At 43.1% G+C, this 12,704-nt stretch overlaps 1 protein-coding gene across 1 annotated transcript in view; it reads right to left on the bottom strand.

Moving 5' to 3' along the window:
* The window catches only part of PPARGC1A (PPARG coactivator 1 alpha), a 133,302-nt gene that overhangs the window by 55,237 nt on the left and 65,361 nt on the right, over positions 1–12,704 (bottom strand). The window contains exon 3 of the mRNA XM_063135193.1: positions 4,595–4,789. Coding sequence (XP_062991263.1) covers positions 4,595–4,789 — 195 coding nt within the window. The remainder of the gene's footprint in view (positions 1–4,594; positions 4,790–12,704) is intronic.

The raw sequence follows: 12,704 nt of genomic DNA, 5'->3' as shown, positions 1-12,704 counted from the left end.
CAAAGGCTCCCAGTCCTGATACAGGAAGTGGAAGGGAAAAGGACCGCCTTGTTTTCCATCTTATCCTCTTCCCGTGTGGGAAATTCATTTGAGCCCATCTACTTGCAGATTGTGAACAAAGGCAGGACCAATTTGACCTCTGGAAATTCCAGCTGGACTCTACCATGTTGATTAGCTTTGGCTACACAACTTTAGTCATAGTCACTGGCTTAACGCCCCTCTCTCCCAAAGTGACAAGGAGAAGGAGTAGCAACATAAACCACAATGGATAACTCACAAAAATGTAGCCAGCTGTGGAGCTAAGTCCTCTTTCCAACACACACCCCACAAACATGGCCCCCATTAAAGTTGTTTATGCGTAAGCTACAAGGAGCCAAACGTTGACCTGAGTTTTTGCACATCCTGAAATTTCCTAACCTGATACAGAAAGTGCATCTGGCATAAAACAACATTTGCCTACAAAAGAGGAACGTCAAACATAGGAAGACATAAAACTTAGGCCATAGCTAGACCTAAGGTTTATCCCTGGATCATCCAGGGGTCAAACCTGTTCATCTAGGTGACACACAGGGGATCCAGTGCTCAGGCAGGGGCGAACCCTGGATGATCCCAGGATAAACCTTAGGTCTAGCTGTGGCCTAAGTCATACTTAGAATAGACTCATTGAAATAAATAATACTAGCTTAAATTCCATTGATTTTAATGAGTCTAATCAAAGTATAACTAAGTTTGGATCCAACCCATAATATTGAAAGACAAAGTAAATAATATCTAGACATTGGCTAGGATAGTTTGTTCGTTTTGCCAGGCAAAGCAAAACAATACAAATTTTCTTGGTCACTGATAAAATCATTCATCAGAGATACAGATTAAAAGTCATTGTGATAGTCACATTTATAAGATACTGAACTTCTCAATTCCATTATGAATGAAAGATTTTTTTTAAAAAAAATGTCTTCTGGCAACAGAATCCGGTTTGCAAAGTTAGAAAGTCTTTGCGTCTCCTTCTCCTGACGTCAACTTTCTGAGCACTTTAACAATCATCTGAGAGAGACTACAATGGAATTGTGGATTTGAGAAACCCTATCTGAAAAACGTAAAAAACATCACATAGAAACACCTTCCAGTGATTCAAAATCAGATTTTGAGCTGATCTACAGGGGTTTCAGTCCAGGTTTCATGAGTTTTCTAGTTTCATGAGGTTTTGGAGGAGGAAAGCTCCAGATATTAGAGTTCTAGCTCTTGCAATGTGTTCTAATAATAACCAATATGACAGGTTGGCAAGCCCCAAAGGTTTGCCAAGTTCTGTGGTAAATGTAATGTCTGGACCTGTTCTTACTTACATACAACATATAGCAACAACTGGACGGTGTACTTCGGCATCTATTTTTAGGGATGTTCAAGAATTTTGTTTCTGTTCACAAATCATACAAACATTCACAGTCCCCAAAATGAACAGGAACACTTTTTTAAATTAAAAAATGTGCATGTTTGAAAAAATGTGCATGTTTGAAATGCACATTTTTCTAGAAATATGCATTTTCATGCTTCAGTCAATGGGGGAGGGGGGCACGCACATTTCCTGTTCAAACAAGCAGAAAAAACAGGTCAAAAAGAAAAATGAGAGTGTGCCGAAAATGAGCTTTGAGGTGACTTTTAGAGAATTTAGGCGACCTCAAATAACGCTGGTTCTCCCATCCATCCCTGTTCTGCCTCTGTAGGCATGAAGGACAGATGTTCTCGAAGGTGGAGCGCAGCCTTCCACAGCCTGGTGCCTCCAGATGTTCTGGACTACAACTCCCTGCATTCCTGACCATTTAGCCATGTTGTCTGGGGCTGATGGATTTGAAGTCCAAAACATCTGGAGGGGCACAAGTCGAAAAGCTACACTGTTATTCTGAAGTGCTTTAGATATATCTAACAAAAACCTCTGGATTTCACTCAGGTTGTACAGGTTGTACAGAAACTGGAATAGAGAAAGAGGAAACGCATGAGAGAAAACTGGGAGGCCCCACACACATCCTTTTCACTGACTTTTGTTGTATAATGGACCAAATCCTTACATCCATTTAGCAATTTAGATATCATGGTTTCTTTCAAAGCATCCAGAGAACAGTTGTTTGGAAAAGGTACTGAAAATTTTCTATCAATATAAGAGGTGGGCAACCTTCTCTTCTGTCAAGGGCTGCATTTCCTCTTGGAATTTGTTGGTGGCTGCAGGTCAGTGGTGGGCAAGGCCAGAGCCATAAGTAGGTGGATGACCCATTTCCATGGTCTGCCACCCTCTTTTCTCTCTCTCTCCCTCTTCTTTCACACACAGCCGGCTGCCAGGGAAGACTCAGCACACGTGCCAGGGGTCTGAACTAGTTGCATGCAGTGCGCTTCTGAAATTAGGCCGAGGCCTAGGGATGCAGGCCCTCTCACAGAACTATGCTTTATTTATAACAAACATTTCAAATTCAATTCCCAGGGGGGTGACTATTAAACCTGTTTACACTGTAGAATAGAAGTGCCCTTAGAGTCATGATGGTATTTTACTGAATATCACTTAAGCTTCTCAGTTCATTGAGGAACTTGGTTGTCAACAGTTTGGCTACTTCCTAGGGGCCTGGTCGGCAAGAAATTTCAAAGGAATGTTACTCAGAGGAGAGGATGGAGGGTGGTTGGCAAGGCATCTTCCCCTCTTCCCCAAATGAAACGATCAGCAAGTCCTATTGCCTAGGGTGACCCTATGAAAAGGAGGACAGGGCTCCAGTATCTTTAACAGTTGTATAGAAAAGGGAATTGCCTGGCAGTTCCAACTCCCCCTGTAGCACCTGGGAATTATCAGAAGTGCTTAGAAGTCAACTCATTTCAGCTGTGGGAAAGAATGCAGGTCTCGCTCCTGTTGGGAGGGGTCGCCAGAGGCCCGGGAAGGGCAGTGGTTGTTTGGGATGGATCATGGGGCCAGTTGGCCGAAAAGGGATAGAGTGTCTGGTGTGGAAGGGTTTCCATTTTCTTTTGCTGGAGGACACGCGTGTCAAGGGAAGGTCAGGTCCAGGCAGTCAGGGGGGACTGCTTGGAGTTAGTTAGGTTTTTCTTATGTTTTAAGTGTTGGGGTATCTTGGACAAAGTCAGCCGCCGCTGCGGCTGAGTGTTGGAATAACTGATGGTTTTATTGGGGTAATTGCTAGCTTCCTTTCCTCAGCTTCGTTTCTCACCCCTTTTTCCCCACTCCCTTCCCCAACTTTCCCCCTTTCCCTTTGCTTAGCTTTTACCGACCAAGGCCTTACATGTTAGTCTTAGGGGTGTTAATAAACTTGCTTTGGTCCCTAATGTGTGTTTGTGCTTTATTCTTGGAACATCTGGCTCATCCCGGTTGTGGACAGGGCTAGGGAGGCGGGTTGCCAGGAAGTTTAGGATGTTTGATCCAGGAGCCAGGGACGTCAGGTGGACCCTGACTTCCGTTACATCATCTGTATGCAGGCAGCTCCTGGTGAAATTCCCTCCTCATCACAACAGTTAAAGCTGAAGGAGCTATACTAGTGTTTTGTGAACCGCCCAGAGAGCTTCGGCTATTGGGCGGTATAGAAATGTAATAAATAAATAAATAAATAAATAAATAGTGTGACCAGATACAAAAAAGGGCAAGGCTCCTGCAGCTTTAACTTTTGGGATGAAAAGGGAATTTCACCAGGTGGTGAATTTATACAAATGACACCTGCTGAAATTCCCTTTTCTGTACAACTGTTAAAGATACAGGAGCCCTGTCCTCCTTTCAATATGGTCACCCTACTATTGCCAACGCCACAGCACCCTCTTGCTTCTTCACTGACAAACGGGGAGTCAACTGTTTCTTCTCTAAGGGCACAATCCTATGCATGTTTACACAGAGAAAAGTCCTACAATTGTATGCTGGCTGGGGAATACTGGAAATTGTAGGACTTTTTTCTGTCTAAACATGAATAGGATTGCACACTAAGAGACAGATTTGGTGCTGGGGACTTCAGTTGCTGATCCCCGTACAAGGGGAATTCTCTTCCTTTCACTCACTAGTCAAGTAAATGTTAACAATATGAAAGCCAAAACTGAATCCAACCTTTATTAATAAGCACCTTGTAACACATTATTAAAAGTGAAATTAACACATATGTACTAGAGAGCGTCTTGTAAGAAGACACGTATTCAAATTCAGAGAGGATGAGTCTATCAATGAGTACTAGTCCTGATGGCTATATGTTACCTCCAGTATCAATTTTTTCACAGACAGCTGGTTGGCTACTCTGTGAACAGAATGCTAGACTAGGTGGACCCTTAGTCTGATCCACCATGGTTTTTCTTATGTATAGTTATTGTTTTCTGAATGCAATGTTAAGCAAGATTGTCAATTATTAGAATATTCAACCAGTACTACAGATTCTTTCCAGTATAATTCTTTAAGAAACAGACTGATGTTTATTCTGGACTTTCTCATGAAAATTTCAAAGTATGATTTAGTTCTCTTTGAGCTTTCAATCTAAATGAAACGTCCAAACCTTACTACGTCATACCCACACAGCAGATAGTGAGAGGGGACTTCCATTTCCTATTAAACAGTAGGAAGGGAGTTTCTTACTAGAGACGTCTCCTCTGCCTCCTGAGGTGGAGGGGTGCCGTCAGGCATTGGTGAAGGGCTAGCGTCATTTTCATTGGTCACATCTCCATCTGTCAGTGCATCAAATGAAGGCAATCCATCTTCGTCCACAGGGATACTGTCCAATGTCTCTGTGAGAACTGCTAGCAAGTTCGCTTCATTCTCTTCATCTATCTTCTGTACAAGCAGGGGGGAAAACAAGAAACATCAATCAGGAAGGGATCATATGATTACGTAGGCATATAAAACAGAATTCGGATGAATCGATTTTTTTTTTTTTGGTGAGATTAAGGGCCTTGCTAGACCTACCAAATAATCCGGCTGGGAGTCAGGGCGACGGCGCACTACAGCTAGTGCGCACCATCGCCCTTTTCCACACGTAAGACGCGACGGGGCAAGGGGAAGCCCCGTCGCGTCCGCCATTTTTGTTTACAATTAAAGGGCCATGTGCGCAGGAGCGCACCGCTGGAGGAGGTAAGTGTTTTTAAAAATAAATATAGGGTCCCCGCTCCCCCTACCCCTGACCCCCCCACAATGCCTGATGGCCCCCCTGGCCACTCGCTCACCTGTCCTCCCCCCCTTCCCAATTCCCTGTCCCCCGTCCTTCTTCCCCATCCCCCGTCCGCCATGTCTGTCTTAGCGAGGTCTTAGCCCGGCCTGACCCCGGAATCCCCTGTGCGTCATCTGGATGCACAGGAGGGAGACCGGGCCTCACACCACACTAACGCCTGATCTAGCAACGGCCTAAGCTGCAACTAACTTATCTAAGGAAGTTTTGTGGGGGTAACACACACACACATCCCCCTCGATTTGAAACTGCAACTGTTGTTTCAAATTTCACCATCCACTTCTCTATTTTTAATCCAGTACTAACACATCTTGCTCGATCGTCCCACACAGCTTGTCCTAGATCCAAGATATCTGTCTGTCTGTCTGACCCTCCCTCATCCACTGAATGTTATTTACCTGACCTAACAACACAACAGTAAGACATTAAATGAGATATTTAATGAGAACTATACAGGAAGAAAAACTCCACATGCCATTATTTCCCTCCTACCAAATTTAATACCCAATACATAACTTAATATTTCTATGCGTTTCAAAGAATAGCAATCAATGCTCTTATTATTAATGACAGACTTGGTGGTTCCTTTTAAAAAATAAATGCATTCTGCAGGTCGCCTTTGAAGTTGCCCTTTTCAGTTATGTAGTTTGAGTGCTCAATACAACTACCGTGTGCGTTTATCTAATTTGGGCTGCAATTATAAAAAGTAGATTAATTCCTAATCAGATGTGGCTGCAACGTTAATTTGTACTAGATATCTTATTTCAGTACCAGGGACTTGTTTGTGTCAAATCCTTGCATTCCTCAACGCAATACATTCCAATTATCATACATATATTTGGAAGGCAGAAAAATAAAAGCACTTATTGTATTTTAGAGATTTGTCACCACAATTATTAATGACTTAGGGCTTGGGAAAACTCCCTGTGGAGTCCATGCAAAGACTTTGCTGGCAGTCAAATACATTTTTCAGGAAGAGAAAGAAAAAGGAAGCAGTGTAGATATTCTCTGCAGATGTCACACTTAAAGAGTTTAATACCACCCAGGAATGGACAAAGGGCAGTACCTGAAACACAGCACAAACCTCAAAACAAAAGAGTTTCTCAACAGAGATTAGTTAGGATTATTCGTAACCGAATTAACTCCTGTAGAGTTAAATCTACCCTTTAGCAAAAAAGCAGTTAAACACACATACAGTTAGAGTGTTTGAGTATTTTCTTATTTCAAGGGGAAAACAGAAGTCCAATGGGCACTGGCCTTTTATATACCGCTTTCATAGTGGAATATCCTGCTTGGTGTAGATGAGCCCACAGACTATATGAGAAAACCAGAAATAAATAGTAGTTTGATTAATGACAAGAAACTAGAAACTTGTCCCTTCCCCAGGTTTGTACAGGGCTGGGCCTAAATGCAATGGATTGGACCTATAGTGCTATCACACACGTTACATCCAAGCTGCTTTAGGGAGGTGAAGTGCTTTTGTATTTCTTTATTTACAGTCAACAGACCAATATAAAACAAGAAGATACACCATTATATAAAACAGTACAAAGTTGGGATAAAAAAGAGGGAGTGTTACAAAACCACTAAAGATACTAGATTGTTATTTGTTGGTTTCTGAAAAGGGAACAGAATTAGGTTATTGGGGCCTAGCATAGTGATAATAAGATAATAAAATTGCTAATCTGTGGATTTAAGCGCAATCAACATCCATAAGAGATCTGGTGCGAATGGCCAAATTCAGGAATTTGGCCATCTGCTTAGTGGAAGATTTACTGGAGCCCTGTAGTAGACTAATCAGGAGTGACTCAGGGGATCGTCCAGGGAGACGTTGCATAATAGGACATAATAGGTCTTTCCTTGCCTGTTGGTAAAAATTGCAATGGAAGAGCACTTGCAGAATGGATTCCACCTCGAAGTTATTACATGGGCAGTATCTGTTTTTGGATGGAATTTTCTTATATCTGCCCTCCAGCAACTTGGAGGGGAGGACATTAAATCTTGCTAGGGTGAATGCCTTCCTGTATTTGGGAATGGTTAACCAACCCAGGTAAGGCATTCCATCTTTGCAAGAAGGGACTGGGAGACCCAATGATTGGGGGGAACATGGTCCCCAGGCAGTTCTCCGGAGCTCTTGGTGGTCTATATCCAGTAGTCTCTGTTTGGTGATCTGTTTAGCGCTGTCCAAGTCCAGAGATAGCAGGAAAAAGGGGATAGCCCTATTGAGGTTACTTTTTGCACCACTGCCCTAGACCAGTGAGATTCAGAGGGTTCTAACAGGACTTTGGTAACCAAGGAGTTGGAAGTGAGCGTTAGGTGGCAGCGGAGCCAGTAATGTATGGTGAATATCCAAGCTTGGAATTTTAATGTACTTAGTCCAGCCTCCAGGTTGAGAGCAGCACCGGAAACACATCTAGGGACTCCGAATATAAGCCTAAGGTAGAGATGTTGCACTCCTTCAAGAGAACTTTTGAAGTGTGGAAACCATATTGGAGCTCCAAACAGAGTCTGAGACACTATTTTAGCTTGGTAAACCCGGATGGCTGCCGGTAGATATTTTCTACCTTTCACAAAGAAGAATCGGGATAACGCACCAATAGTTTGTTCAGCTTTGCTCTTGGTGTGTTTGCCATGTGCCCTCCAGTTTTGAGCTTCATGAAACCATATGCCCAGGTATTTATATGCGTCAATTTGGTTGATTCTGTTTCCCCCCATGGACCAGGGGAATCTTACCTTCCTCCTGGCAAAAACTACCACTTTGGTTTTTGAATAGTTAATTGTCAGCAAATTTTTCTCGCAGTATTTGGCAAAACCATTTAGTAGTCTCTTGAGGCCTAGTCGAGTCTGGGAGATCAAAACGGCATCGTCAGCATAGAGAAGAACGAAAACTTTTGTTGAACCAATCTTGGGTGCATGCGAGGGTAATGACGCCAACCAGGCAGGAAGGTCTGCCAGATAAAGGTTGAACAAAATGGGGGCGAGAACACATCTTTGTCTGACACCAAGTGAAGTGACAATCTCATTTGTGAGATGTCCTTGTCTACTGCAACGAACCTGGGCAGATGTTTTATGATACAGAGATTGAATCAGGAACAGAAGCCTGCTTTCGGTAGAAAGCTGTTCCAGCTTGCTCCAAAGATGGGCTCGGCATATTGAATCGAAGGCAGATTTGAGATCAATAAAAGCGTTGAATAATTTGCCTCCACTGGGTGTAGAATATTTATGAACCAGGTGAGCCAGTACCAGGCAATGGTCAAGAGTAGGGCAGCCTGCTTTAAAGCCAATCTGTTCTTCTCCCAAGATATTGTTATCAAGGATCCATGTTTTTAGTTTCAAGGCCAAGAAACTGGCACAGACCTTACCAACTACAGATAAGAGGCTAATAGGCCAATACTTAGATGGGTCATCTTTGGGTCCTTTTTTATATATTGGAATGAAAATAGCTTTTAGCCAAGTTGCGGGAATTAACCCAGTTTTATTTATTAAGGAGAAAAGAGGCGCTAACAGGGCAGTCCACCAGCTGATTTCAGCATCTCTGAGGGGGTGCCATCTGGTCCAGGAGTCTTACCTGACTTTAACTGTAGTATTAAGTCCTCTACAGTGCTGATATTGACATTGGGCCAGTTAGGGGAGTCAGGTGGCAGTCTCAGATCAGAATTTGATATGTGGCTGTCATTAAAGGCGATACGGAGATGATTCTCCCAGATTTCAGCCGGTATATGGCATTCCATGCTGCCATTGTTGTTACCTAGGGCAAGGTGAAGTGCTTGATGTTGCTCCTCCAGTACAGAGTGATGTATAAACATTTTTATTTATTTTTAAATAAAACAATATACAAAGATTAAAAACCTCAAAAACAAGCAAAATACACATACATTTAAAACCACTATAACAACTTTAAAACAAGCCAAAAAAACACAGACTCATTGTAAATAGTGCTTACAATCAGATAGTTGTACCAAAAGCCCTTTTATCTTGACTGATATGGCTGCCACAGCCTTCAAGGCTGCACCCACACCAGTCAGGGTCTGTGTTAAGGCTTCTGCCTACTGTGGGAACCTCTAGCTGAGTGTTGTACATAATGGACTAGTGACACTCAACTCCTTGGGTAATCAAGTTGCCGCCAGAATTTTAGCTGAAGGTGAAATGCGAAGGAAATGTCAAGCAAAAAACCTGAAGAATTTCAAGGGAAGTCATCAGATTTAACATGAAGCAAAATTTGAAATGAATTGGGGCATTCCTCTTCCTGAGACATCTAAGGTTCAAAAGAAGTGGAAAGACTTCTCCTAAGAGCAAAGAAATTTCTCAAGAGGCCTCTGCACATTCTTGTGATGATAAAGGAGCCATGAGGGAAGATGCCTTTACAAACCATTTAATTATGCCTAATCCTGTGTTGAACTGTGGCCAATACATTCATCTCCCCAAATGGAAATAATTATATCCTCTAACATCTACTCCCATGTGAAACTGCTCTTTCCTTAAGATCAGCTGTTGCACCCCTCTTGGCAGTGGCGCATTGTCTATTGCATGATTGGTAGCAAGATGCAAGAGGTCTTTCTTGGTGGTGGTGCCCCAATATGTGGAACCGCCTGCCCATTTGTGTTCCAATGGATTCCTGCAATGCGCTCTATGTGGGGCTGCTCTTGAAGCTGCTCCAGAAGCTGGAGCTAGTGCAGAATGCTGCAGCTCAGCTGTTGTCTGGAGCTGCCCCTTTCCAGCATGTAACTCCTCTGCTGAGGGAGCTGCACTGGCTGCCTATTTGCTACCGGGCCAGGTTTAAGGGTCTTGTAGTGGTGTACAAAGCCCTAAACAACTTGGGACCAGGATACCTGAGAAAGCTCCTTCTCCCATACCAACCTGCCCGGTCACTGAGGTTATCTGAGGGCATGCTCCTGGTAGTTCCACATAGACCTATCATACAATTGGAGTCCACCAGGGGGAAAGCCTTCATTGTGGTGCCCCCCTCCTATGGAACTCCCTGTCACTGGAGGTCAGGCAGGTGCCAACTTTGTATATCTTCCAGCGCCCCATGAAAACGTTGTTGTTCCAAGAAAGCTTCCCTTAATGACCAGTCGCGCTTTATTTTGCACTTTGCTTCTTTTAAAATGTACTTTTAATGTGTTTTTATTCTGTTTTTATTCTATTTTATTTTGTCCAGTGCTCTGAAATTCTGAATGGGGAGCAGTATGTAAATATTGTAAATAATAAATAAATAAATAAATAAATAAAAGATATCTCTCTTTAGAAAAGCTTTTAATTCTGCCCTTACTTCTTCATTTTTTGTAAACCGCTCAGAGAAGCTATTGGATGGTATAGAAATGAAATGAAATAAATAAATAAATTTCATATCTTGATGGTTAGTTTTGGGTCTTTGTGTTCTTGCTCGTTGGGACTGCTTTTAGTTTCATAATTGTGTTTCCATGATGGATGGTTATGTTTATATTTTGTAAGCCACTTTGAGCAGCTACATTTTGGATGGGGAAAGCAGAGCATATTTCTTCTTTTTTTCATCAGTAAATAAAAATTCCTGAGGACACAGTGTAATAAACTCTGGAAGTCCTTCCTACAGCTTGCTGCCAGTAGTTTTCTAAGCAGGATCTCCCAGGCTCCTCTCTTGACCGGAGAGGAGAGCTTCTGTGGTGTCCTGATTTCACCCAGCTGCCAACCAAACCCTCCCACAGAACTTATATTTAAAAAACCCTCTTCCCAAGTCAGCATTCCTTCTCTGATAATACGAACTCTCGCAGAAGCCTCCGCATTTGCCATTGGAATACTCCGCGTCTGCGCTTACAAACAGACGCTGAGGCGTGCTGACATGCAAAGTCAGAATGTGGAGTGGACCCTGGCCTGCCTCATCACAGCAATTTCAATTAGCTTTTTGCACAAGTTTCAAACAATCAAACGCCCCTCAGAGGGAAAGCAAAGGATGTGACAAAGAGGACTTTGTTAAAACAATTAATGTCACTTCCCATTATTGCTCCAGTCCCAATTTACAGAGCAAATAAATCAACGTCACCACAGATGATGGCCCACTACCCAGCCAACACATGTCTGTTCACAAATGACATGGCGGTGGGAATGCATTAAGCAGCGAAATGACGTTGGGAGATAACCTTAACCATGTGCTTGCTCCTAAACATTGTTTATACAGGAACATTTCTATTAGGTAATGTAGCAAGAGCAGGACTGAGAAAAGGTAGAACGGGGAACAGTAACGTTTTGCTCTTCCCACTTCCCTGAGCGACAGGAAGTTACTCTCTTCTCTTGCAGGGCCAGTTTCCTGGCGAGAAGAGAGTATTGGGGCCTTTTGAAATCAGTTTATTTACCTTACGTGTGTAAGGTTGTGCATGTGTGTTTTGCCTGGGTTGGTTTCATAGAATCATAGAATCATAGAAGTTGGAAGGGGCCTACAAGGCCAACCCCCTGCTCAATGCAGGAATCCACCCTAAAGCATCCCTGACAGATGGTTCTCCAGCTGCCTCTTGAAGGCCTCTAGCGTGGGAGAGCCCACGACCACACTAGGTAACTGGTTCCATTGTCGTACTGCTCTAACAGCCAGGAAGTTTTGTGGTGTTTGTTTTGGAATGGATGGGTGTTTTGCCTCTCTGGGGGTATATCTTGGTTGTGCTTTTATATTGTATTTTATATTATGGTTTTATACTGTTGTTTTATACTTGAATTGTCTTAATTTTGTAAACCGCCCAGAGAGCTTCAGCTATTGGGCAGTATAGAAATGCAATCAATCAATCAATCAATCAATATGTGTTTTTTCTCAAAGTATCACTAGTTTCCCTTCTGTGAAATGGGTATTTTGACATCCATGGCTCAGACCCCGCCTCTGCCTTGTACCAATTTGCTCAGCAAAGTTCCTCGCCGCTGAGCTTCAGCCGTTTGCCTTCTTTGAAATGGGTGCTGGAGTAGAGAACTGTGGGTTCTAAAGAGGGGTCATGTGTTTTGGAACTCAGACCTGTCCTCTGCCTTTTGCAAATTGGAAACCAGTATTTTGTCACCAGCCACACCGACCATGGCATGGCAGCCATTTTGTGAATGGAGACAAACCCACCCACCCCGGCAACGTTTTTGCCCATGACACTCTCAAAATACCAAATGTGCCACCAGCCCATAAAAAAAGGTTAGGTAACCTCTGATTTACACAATGATGACAATAATAATTAGCAGCCATGCCATCAACTTGCATCATTCTTTACAACATAGAAGAGGGCAGGTCTCTGCCCTGAGGAGCTTAGAATATGAAATTTGGACCAGGAGAAGGGGAGCAAAATGGAGACAGGGATTAACAGGGGAAGAACGTGGCATTGTTACATGTATAATCTACTCTTCCCTTTAAGCATCTGAAGTCCCATTTCCCATACATTTATTTGCACAAGCTATTGAGCCTTGAGCAGTGTTTTGGGTTGTCCTTTCACGCAGCATTAACCTAGGGCCTTGCTAGACCTACCAGGTAATCTGGTGGGGAGTAAGGGCGAGGCTGCATTGCAGCTAGCGCGGGCCGTCACCCCCAGC

The sequence above is a fragment of the Elgaria multicarinata genome, chromosome 10, assembly GCF_023053635.1.
Source record: "Elgaria multicarinata webbii isolate HBS135686 ecotype San Diego chromosome 10, rElgMul1.1.pri, whole genome shotgun sequence".
Classification (NCBI taxonomy): Eukaryota; Metazoa; Chordata; class Lepidosauria; order Squamata; family Anguidae; genus Elgaria; species Elgaria multicarinata.
This window is presented reverse-complemented; position numbering and strand designations above follow the sequence as displayed.